The sequence below is a fragment of the Maylandia zebra genome, linkage group LG23 (genome assembly GCF_041146795.1).
Source record: "Maylandia zebra isolate NMK-2024a linkage group LG23, Mzebra_GT3a, whole genome shotgun sequence".
NCBI lineage: Eukaryota > Metazoa > Chordata > Actinopteri > Cichliformes > Cichlidae > Maylandia > Maylandia zebra.
Genome location: NC_135188.1, coordinates 31,283,495 through 31,293,773, shown reverse-complemented (window position 1 = coordinate 31,293,773; position 10,279 = coordinate 31,283,495). Strand labels below are relative to the sequence as shown.

The following is a 10,279-nucleotide window of genomic DNA, read 5'->3' as shown; positions in this document are numbered from 1 at the left end:
AATTAGAATCTGAACTTGTGCTGCTGTTGTTGTTCAGTCCTGTAAATTACTGAACAAGTCCTGATGTCGTCTCTGGTTAAGATGATTGTTTTGGAACAAAGTAAACAGAGACTTTAGAGGATAACTATGCTGCTTCATAGTTATGTGGAGATGGAGGATGTTTTCTCACCTGATACAGTGATATAATGGTAGAGTTACCGAAGCTAATAGGCATCACGTTGGCTCTTTATGTCAAGGCTGTGTGCAGGCAGGCAGTATGGAGGAACCAAACGCAGGACTCATAGAGGCAAACCGTGAAGTCAAAACAGCTTTAATGCTGAACTCAAAAGTAACAGACTGAAAATACAAAAATAACCTTACACAGGCAGGCAAACAGAACACACAGCATAAGATGAGGGTACAGCGTGACGCTGAACACTGGAGGACACACACTATAAATACACAGGCAGGAACATGAGGGAACAAGGAACGGGTGGGAACACAGTCGGGAGAAGTTAGACCTAACAAGACAGAGCAACCGAAACTAAAAATACTGAAATAGGACATGGACCTTCAAAGAAAAACAGGAAATACACAGACTGGACTCAGAGACGCTATACAGACAGAACAGAGGGAACACACGGGCAGACACTAAACAGAGGGAGCACAGAATCAAAACCCTTGGAACTAAAAAGTCTAATAAGAATAAGCTAGAACGCAAGAACATAATAATAGTAAGAAACACAAACCGCTGGGTCAAAAGACCCAGGACCGTGAAACTTTAAATAAAAATACCCTACAACCAAAGGCCTCCTCTGCATTAGACTAATGGGAACTTGATGCAATAGTAACTCTAATTATTAGGCGAAGAAGCATGAAAAGGGAAGAAACACCCACGCTTGCCTGTGGGTGTTAAAGCTTAGTGTTTCTTGTGTAGTCTGTGTCTATATTTACTTTGTTTATCTCTGAGTGTTATGCCCAGAGCACTTTAACTAAAACTTGACCATTTGCAACAGTGATGGCACATGGTCACATTTCTACCGCTGTTTAATAAAGTTGATTAAAAAGCTGTGGCTAAAAACACATAAGAGGGTCAAAGGTTTTAACATCCAGCCTTTTATGTTTAAAATGATACAGAGTGCTATAACAGAGCTTATTCATATTCTATAATAGTAAAACATCTTTATTCTTAATCAAAGATAAATTGAGTCTGCATAAACTGAATGAAACATGAAGTTTGTCAGTCTGTGCAAATATTCACGTTAGAAACAAAATTATAGAAACAGACCCATAATGAACACAAGTGCAGTCATACAGCTCTGCGACACCACAAACACATAGTTGGTTTTCTTCGTTCTCAGATATCTGATATACAACATTGAAATATCTGTTTTAATGCAATAATTAATGAGACTCAGAATGATCCAAAGAGTCTCAGATTAATGTCTGCATATTACAGTACATAATGCTGACTTTAATAATGTGACAAACAGCAAAACCACGGTCATGTGTGTGTGACATCAGGTCACGACCAGGCCATAACTGATGGGATAATTTGTTTGAGGTAATATTTTTTGCTTTTTGGCATTCCTGTTAAAAAGGATGTTTTTTGTAAACTTGTTGAGGATCTGATACAGACTACTGAGAAAGCACAAGGAAGTGATCTGATGCAGATCCCTTCCTTGTGTTAAAAAAAAGAATTGAAGGAGAAGTCAATTGTTTTCGTTCAGTTACTTTTTAACTCAACTGTGAGTGTGCGGTATGTCTGCCCTGATTTCTGTGTAGTTTCAGTGTGCATTTATTCACTTACTACCAACCTTTTACACCTTTTGATATCCAAAAAGGTCTCCTATTCATCTCAAACGTGTTACTTTGCAATAGCGATGGCAGATTGTGTGCTTGTGTATCTACTTTTTGTGTGTGGAGTCTTTCAAACAGGTAAGGAACAGATGCTTCAGTAGCCAGTCTTTCTGTTTGCTGATGACTGATTCATTTTTCTCTGTTAAAGGTGCAGCAGCAGTGATCCAAACACAGCAGACTGTGATGGCAGCAGTGGGAGAAGATGCTGAATTGAGCTGTCAGCTCTTGGAAACTAAAGACGTCCTTCAGGTCACATGGCAGAAAAGTTCAAATGATGTGGAGACAAATGTTGCCACCTACAACAAGTACTTTGGCCAGAGAGTGAATGACGGCTTTACAGATAAAGTTAAGTTTAAACATGCTGGTCTATGGAACTGTTCCATAGTCATCAGGAATGTGACAGAGCAGGATGAAGGATGCTATCGCTGTCTGTTTAACACTTATCCTGAAGGAGCCTTTATTGGTAGACCCTGCCTCCAAGTCTATGGTAAGAACTTTTACCTTCTTCAAATTACAATAGGCTCCAGCAAAAAAGATAACAAATGAAAATTTGTCAGATCTTGATCGCATTTTAAAATCATTTTTCTTAAAGTGTTTGTTGATCCTTCACAGAGCTACACGAACCTGTTGTTGATGTCAGAGAGTCAAACTCTACTGAAGAGTGGGTTGTATCTTGTTCAGCCACTGGTCGACCTGCTCCCACTATAACACTCAGTGTCTCACAACAAGACCTCAACTTCTCACAGTACAACACTGTCAATGTTTCCAACACCAACGCTACATTCACTGTCACCACTACAGCTGTGCTCTCAGGTTCACTTAAACAGAGCACACAGGTGGGATGTGCAGCACGAGTGCTCTCTGCTCCTCACAGAGAGGTGATGGTGACAGTTCCTGAGGTCCAGCAGGTGTATGCTGCTGCTACTGCTGATTATAATGGTGAGAAACTTTTTCAAAGTCACAGATTTATAGAGTGATGCTATCTGAGTCAATTTGGAGCTAATAACAATGACTTCAGTAGGTCTACATTTCACTGTGATCCATGATTGATGTGTCAGTGTTAATCAGTGTCATATTTTTCCTGCTTTTCTCACAGTTTCCTTCTGGATCATTGCATCAGGTGTAGCAGTGGGGCAGATAGTCTTTGCTTGTGTAGCCACTTTCATAGCTGTCCTGCTTAAAAAAAAGACAAGAAGAGGTAACTTTCACTCTTGACTTATTTTGTGTCCTATTTTAATGTGTCTCTTCCTATTAAAACAGAATGCTTTATGACTCTTATATGTGACCTACACTGACACCTGTCTAATATCTGCAAATATTTATTATTTAAAAGTTTGAAATCCTTCTGTCACTCAGGGACCCTGAGAACAACAAATAAAATACCACAAAAATCAGCCAATGACATTATTGGTAAGACAGTTTGATAAATATCCATTTTCTACATGTTTATTTAATAATTCTTTGGAAGATAAATCGATGTGTCTTTGTGTAAGTATTAATTTTCCTCCCTCGGTTTATTAAATCTGCACCACATAGACACCAATATTGGGAGATGTTTGCTGGGTTCAAATTTGCATGTATGGATTCAGTGTGTGTAGAATCTCTAGATTCGCTGACTCTTTAGTTGACTGAACCCCCAAAATGTTTCTTTCACAGACTGATGACCCCTCCACATCTTTACTTCTCTAAAACTCAGCTTCCATCTAAGGCTCTTTACATACGTTTTATACAGCTCACTGTAAAATGTTTATCTTGTTTTAAGCACTTCAAAAAAAATACCAATCTTTTGTTGCTGCTGTCTAAAATGTTCTGCATTATGTTGCTAAAATGAAATAAATTTTTTATAGCAATAAAATATCTAAAATATAATATTTTATACCTTGCCATTATACCATGTGAGTTACATGCACACTTTAAATGCGTGGCATTTTTTTTTACTGTTAAACTGAATACAGTCTAACAGCAGTTAAATACAGTGCAACAAGGATCACCTAAAACCATCAGCTGTAACTCAGACGTAGACATAAATACATGCCTCAGAGTAACACAGAGTTGGAATGTGAACATGTGTAACTTCTGGTAAAATTATTTTTAAAGATGTACCTGACATATATCCTATATCCCATCCTCTGCTCTGTCTAAAGCTGTAGAAAGATTAAAATAATTTGGCAGAGGACTGATGATGGTGAAAATGATGGTAAAATGATTTCCACTTCACTAATATTCTACTTTGTATTCATGGTGCTAAAATAATTCAGTATACAAAGGAGTTTGTGGTTGACTCAGTGACTATGAGCTGCCAAGGGCCCTGTACTGTGAAGCTAGTTTAACATACCCAGGATATCTTTCAGTAACACAAAGCTGGTCATGAACTTGCTTAGCTAATCAAGGGTTTCCCCTACACGTTCACATGAAAGGGATGGTGTTGGAAACAGTTTAAATCCACCTCAAAAATATGAAGAGGCTACACACATACCACAGACTGAAAGAAACAAAAGAGCTGCAGAAAAAGCGGCGGTGTGAGGTTACGGTCACAGGTACATTTTGGTGAACGTAGCTTTGGCCTTTAGTCTGAACGTAAATAGTGTTTTGGTATCAGTAAAATAGGAGCTTTTCAGAAACTCCTGCCAGCCCATTTATCGCGTAAACATGCAAACAAAATTCCTAAAAAACATCAGTGTGTGTGGACATAGTTTGAGTTTAAGTAAGAGTAAAAGCATAGCAGAGTAATATTTTAAAAGTGAGTTCTTTAAGTGCTTTTGTCAGTATGCCTGGAACAGAGTTACAGTACTACATTAATAAAGTTGAGACTACTTGAAGATAAGATAAAAAAAAAAATAAAAAAAAGTGACAGAGAGAGATTGAGCTGGAAAGGATGTGCAGCTGGTTAGCGTGGTTAACTATAGGTTCAAGGTTCTTTATTTGTCACATGCATAGTTATACAAGTATAACACACAGTGAAATGTAGCCTGACACGCTCCTCGACATGTGCAAAAATTGGGGGGGGGGGGTGTAGAGGAAGAACATTATATATATATACATGTAGTATGTACACTGGGTGAATGTGCAGTAGTGCAGTAGTAGCAGCAAGCAGGTGAATTCTGTACATTAATATGAATAGACATCTGACATCTGACTATTTTACAGGAGCGATTAACTACAGCGAAAACTGCTCAGTAACAAGGAGTACTGTTAGGAGATAATGAATGAAGCAAGTGGCAGAGCAAGGTAGAGTGAATCAGAGTGTTAATGAATCAGAGAGTGGAGAGAATTAGTAAAGAGGAAGTGAGGGCAGCTATGATGAAGACGAAGAGTGGAAGGCCATTGATCCTGATGACATGCCTTTAACCAGGATCAACCGCAGGTATGGAAGTGTCTAGGACAGACAGCGGTGGACTTTTTAGCCAGACTGAGGATGCCTAAGGAGCGGAAAAGAAGTGTACTGGTATCAGTTTTCAAGAACAAGGGTGATGTGCAGAGCTGTAGTCACTACAGAGGAATAAAGCTGATGAGCCACACCATGAAGATATGGGGAATAGTTGTTGAAGCTAGTTAAGAAGAGAAGTGATGGTCAGTAAGGAGTATGACTTTATTCTGAGAAAGAGGAATACAGATGTGACGTTTGCTTTGAGAGTGTTGATAGAGAAGAATATAGAAGGACAGAATGAGTTTCACTGGGTATTTTTGGATCTAGAGAAGTATGTGAGGATGGGCCAGGTCATAAGACATAAGGATGTGAGGCAGTGCTGAAGCGAACGTTTTAGTGACAGGTAGGTTCAGGAAATGAGATTACATCAGTGATCAGCTCTGAGCTCCTTCTTGTTTGCAATGGTGATGTGGCTGACTGATGAGATGAGGCAGAAGTCTATGTGAACTATGATGTTTGCAGATGATACTTTGATCTGTAGTGACAGTAGGGAGCAGATGAAGAGCCTGGAGCAGTGGAGGCATGCATTGTAGAGAAGAGGAATAAAAGAAAGACAAAATACATGTGTGTGAATGAGAGAGAGAGACAGGTGGAAAGGTGAGCATGCGAGGAGTACACAACTGGGGTCAGCCATCAGGAGGACTTGCAGAGTGTTGGTGTGACAGAGGAGGATGCTGGCAATAGACGGAGCTGGAGGGAGATGATCTGCTATGTTAACCTCGAACAGGAGGAACTGTTTTATGCATGACTGTAGTGAAAATATTTTTCATGTTGTTATCTTTTATACTTTTAATAAAGGATATGTACTTACCTCTGTCTTGTTTTGAATCTCACACTCCAACGCACCATAGCTGTAACTTTGCCATAACACAGTGACAATAAACCTGTTTAATCTTGAATTTTTTTGTAAGGACATGCAAGTTTGTTGTGTTTTATTGTGTGGCTCGCAGTTTTTGAAGCACTTTAAATTCTAATTTAATAAGACAATATTATTATTCAACGTTTAAAAAAATATTATAAAAGATAAAAATGACACAAAATGAGGAACATAAAAGATTCTGCATGTCGTGTGTCATTCTGCAGACCCACCATCTATCCTGCTGCTGTTTAATGAAGGTAATCAGGTGGGACAAAGGTACATCAGAATAATATTGCTGACAAACCCCTGATGGCATTCACTGACACAATTCTCTGTTCATTAACATCTCCCATAATTAAAAGTTGCATTTTATTCTACATGAACACATTTCATCATGACTAATTGGATAAATAGTTTATGTAAGGTTTTTTCTTTCCTGTTAAAAATTCATCATGTGCGATTGCTCAGGTTGTTTCAATGATCTTTACTTGAGGATCTGATACAGATTACTGGGAAATGGCAAAAATATAAATGTTTCTCTTGCTTTTCACTTCCTGGGGATACAAAAACAGAAAGAAAAGCAACTTGTTTTTCTTCAGGGTTGTTTTTTTAGACTTGTCTGTGATTGTGTGGTATGTCTGCACTGAGTTTGCATATATTTTTTCACTATAAACTTCTTCATTGTTTTATACCCATAAAAGTCTGCAGCTCAACTAAAACAATGTCACTTGCAACGATGATGGTACGTTGCGTTCTTGTATACTTGCTTTTTGTGTGTGAGTCCTTCCAAAACATAAGAAGCGGATGCTGCTGTAGCCAGTGTTTCTGTTTGCTGCTGACTGATTCATTTTTCCCTGTTAAAGGTTCAACAGACACAACAGACTGTGCTGGCAACATTCAGGAGACAATATAAGATAAATCATTTCATGTAATTTATTTCATAAAAACACTAAATACTGCTTTGTTTTGTTATTTTATTTAATCCCACAAAAATATGGCTGATTTTCTTTGTGGCAAATTAGATATGCTGAGGAATTATTCCACAATGCAAACAATGCGTGAATTTCTTCTATTTCTTTCAGCAGCAGGTGCTCAGCTTGGCCACTGGAGGTCTCTGTTTCTTCAGGTTTCCCGGAGTAGAGTTGAGAGTTTTGTAGACATCAGAGACTGAAACTAAACAGAAGAGAAACAGCATCAGACCATTCTGCATTTAACTGATGGGAACCAGAAGCGGCACAGTAATGAATGCATATCATTTTCTCAACAAAGTCTGCTGTGCAAGTCAGGTCTCACACACAGTCACTGTCACGGTTCGGGGCAGCGGCCGTGTGAAGAGTGGAAGGACTCAAATGCAGCACTTATTCAGATGTGAAGGGTGATTTATTAACAATACCAGACATAAAGTGGAGATGGCAAACAGAACTAAGGACGAACTAAACTGGGATAAACTACACAAAGGAGTGGCAAACCTGAACATGAAGGGAGAACAGCAGGGAGAGCACGCAGGGGGATTTCACAAGGTATGAATACAGACGACGCGACGAGGAACAGAGGCAAACACACACTATAAGTACACAGAGAGACACTGGGAAATCACACACAGGTGGGAGACACAGCTGGACCTGATTAACCTGACGAGACAGGGGAACACTAACACCAGGGACCAATAGAGGGAGCACAAACCCAAAACCCAGTATCTAAAATCCCAAAACACAAACCATCCCAAAACAGCCCAAGAATAATAAAGAGAATAATAACAATAAAGAACACAAACACAAAGTTACCGAGTCATGGTCGCAGGACCATGACAGTCTCGTTTGGTGCCAGCTCATATAGTTCGGTACGCTTGGGATGTTAAATCTTCAGGGATGAATATTTAGAGGTGGTGTAACTTAATGCATTTTGTTTAAAAAAAAGTGAGCAATTTGTATGCTTGTTGTATGGCTTGTTGTATGTAGTATGTTTTTTTTTTTTTAAACAGTGTGAAACAGACAGAGGTATACCATGAAGTTGCTCGTCACTTCTTTTGTGGTGTGACACCCTACATTTTATTCTCAGGAAGCCAAACTAGCTTTGCAAAAGTAAATAAAAAGCAGGACGTTTTGTTGCTTTTAGTGATTTTAAGTGCTTTTTCTGCGTTGGCTTTGAGCGTGGGAGTAAATGTGGTCACATTTGCTCAAAATAAAACTTTTCCATTTTTTTTTTTTTCGCACTCTGGAATCTGCAGTTCAGCTACTTGCAGCAATGATGCGACAGAATGTGCTTGTATATCTGCTTTTTGTCTACGGAGTCCTTCCAGCAGGTAAGAAGCCGGTTCAGCAGTAACTGATGTTCACATTAGAGGTACAACAGGTGAAACGTGTTTGCTTTTGTCTATCAATCTTTGAAAAGAAAAGAAAAGCTGAGGGAGGTGGCATCTGTTTCTTTCACTCAGTTTAAGTTTGTTGCATGAAATGCTTACTGTTCATTTCCTCCATGCAGCTCTAACAGCAGTGATACAAACACAGCAGACTGTGCTGGCAGCAGTGGGAGAAGATGCTGAACTGAGCTGTCAGCTCTTGGAGACTAAAGACATCCTTCAGGTTGCATGGCAGAAAAGTTCAAATGATGTGGAGACAAATGTTGCCACCTACAACAAGTACTTTGGTCAGAGAGTGAATGACGGCTTCACAGATAAAGTTAAGTTTAAATATATTGGACTACAGAACTCATCGTAGTCATCAGGAATGTGACATAGGAAGATCACTTCTATCACTGCCTGTTTAACACTTATCCTGAAGGCTCCTTCACAGGTAAACCCTGCCACCAAGTTTATGGTGAGAACTTTTACCTTCTTTAACCAACAACAAGTGCCTCAAGGAGGACATAAATGTGTAGGCAGCTTGTGTGTTTGTAAGAGCATGTTGATAATATTTCCTGATCCTTCACAGAGCTGCATGAACCTGTTGTTGATGTCAGAGAGTCAAACTCTACTGAAGAGTAGGTTGTTTCCTGTTCAGCCACTGGTCGACCTGCTCCCACTGTAACACTCAGTGTCTCACAACAAGACCTCAACTTCTCACAGTACAACACTGTCAGTGTGTCCAACACCAACGCTACATTCACTGTCACCACTACAGCTGTGCTCTCAGGTTCACGTAACAACAGCACGCAGGTGGAATGTGCAGCACGAGTGCTCTCTGCTCCTCAGAGAGAAACGATGGTGATGATTCTTGAGGTCCAACATGTGCATGGTGGGAATGACGATAATGATGATGGTAAGATGGTAAAGGAAGGTACCTTTTTCAAAGTCATTATATATATTAGGGTTTGTCACTACTCTGTAATCCTCATGTCTAAAATTCTAGATTTTAAATTAAGTCTAATATTTCCTGATTTCTTTCAAGTGTTTTATGTCACATTTCCATTTGTTTTCTTCCAGATTTTACTTGGATCATTGTGTTGGGTGCAGTGATCTGCGTTTGTGTTGTTGCTGTTGTCACTATTCTTACAAACAGGAAAAAGGTAAGTCTTTTAAATGCTATCTGAATTAATCTAACACCTTTGCTACTGTAGCCTAACTCTTTGGTTTGACTCCTTTGTTTTGTCCTGCAGCTGCTCTAAAATATATGATGTGATTCAATCCGCAATCAAAAACACATATGGCTAAGATACCTTTGTCATATTGTTATTAGAAACCCTGATGCTCTCAAGTTTTTTTACTATATCTGAAACCTATTGGCTGTCTTCTGTATTTTTCTAGCAGACAGCTGATCATTGTATACTTAACATACAGTACTTAACAAAATGCATTTAATCAAACTGAATCAGAAGGTCTGATTGTGTTTAATGTGTTCTGAAGCTTTGAGAGTTTGTAATTAAATTTAATTGTCTGGATGCATGTTTGTAGCTGTGTGTCTTTATTTTTTTGTCTGTGTGTTTATTTTTTGTAATTTTTGTTAATACAATTTTCACATTGATTTTTATTTTATTTTCATGTTTTCTGTTCATGAAATAAATCATTTTATATAACTGCTTCCACTTTGTCCATGTAATTGTTTTCACCTTCATATTTACTGCTGCTTTCGGTTACATTTAAAAGATGTATATAATGTAACAAAGGTTTAGGCCACTAAAAAAACAAAAAACAGGTTTGGGGTCATGACCTTTTTCAG

General features: G+C 38.7%; 1 protein-coding gene across 1 annotated transcript; it reads left to right on the top strand.

Moving 5' to 3' along the window:
• The first annotated feature begins 1,696 nt into the window (after positions 1 to 1,696).
• On the top strand, positions 1,697 to 6,133 carry LOC101464476 (OX-2 membrane glycoprotein). The gene is made up of 6 exons (XM_076880484.1): positions 1,697 to 1,917; positions 1,988 to 2,326; positions 2,452 to 2,778; positions 2,936 to 3,037; positions 3,196 to 3,249; positions 3,496 to 6,133. Exons 1-6 carry the CDS (start codon positions 1,863 to 1,865, stop codon positions 3,498 to 3,500), a joined length of 882 nt encoding a protein of 293 aa, XP_076736599.1. The 5' UTR covers positions 1,697 to 1,862; the 3' UTR covers positions 3,501 to 6,133.
• Positions 6,134 to 10,279: the final 4,146 nt, after the last annotated feature.

Bases quoted from the DNA above. Each gene is read 5' to 3' on its own strand.
- LOC101464476 (XM_076880484.1), top strand. From the start codon at position 1,863: ATGGCAGATTGTGTGCTTGTGTATCTACTTTTTGTGTGTGGAGTCTTT. The intron at 2,779-2,935 runs GTGAGAAACTTT...CTTTTCTCACAG, and splicing joins TGCTACTGCTGATTATAATG to TTTCCTTCTGGATCATTGCA. The intron at 3,038-3,195 runs GTAACTTTCACT...TCTGTCACTCAG, and splicing joins TAAAAAAAAGACAAGAAGAG to GGACCCTGAGAACAACAAAT.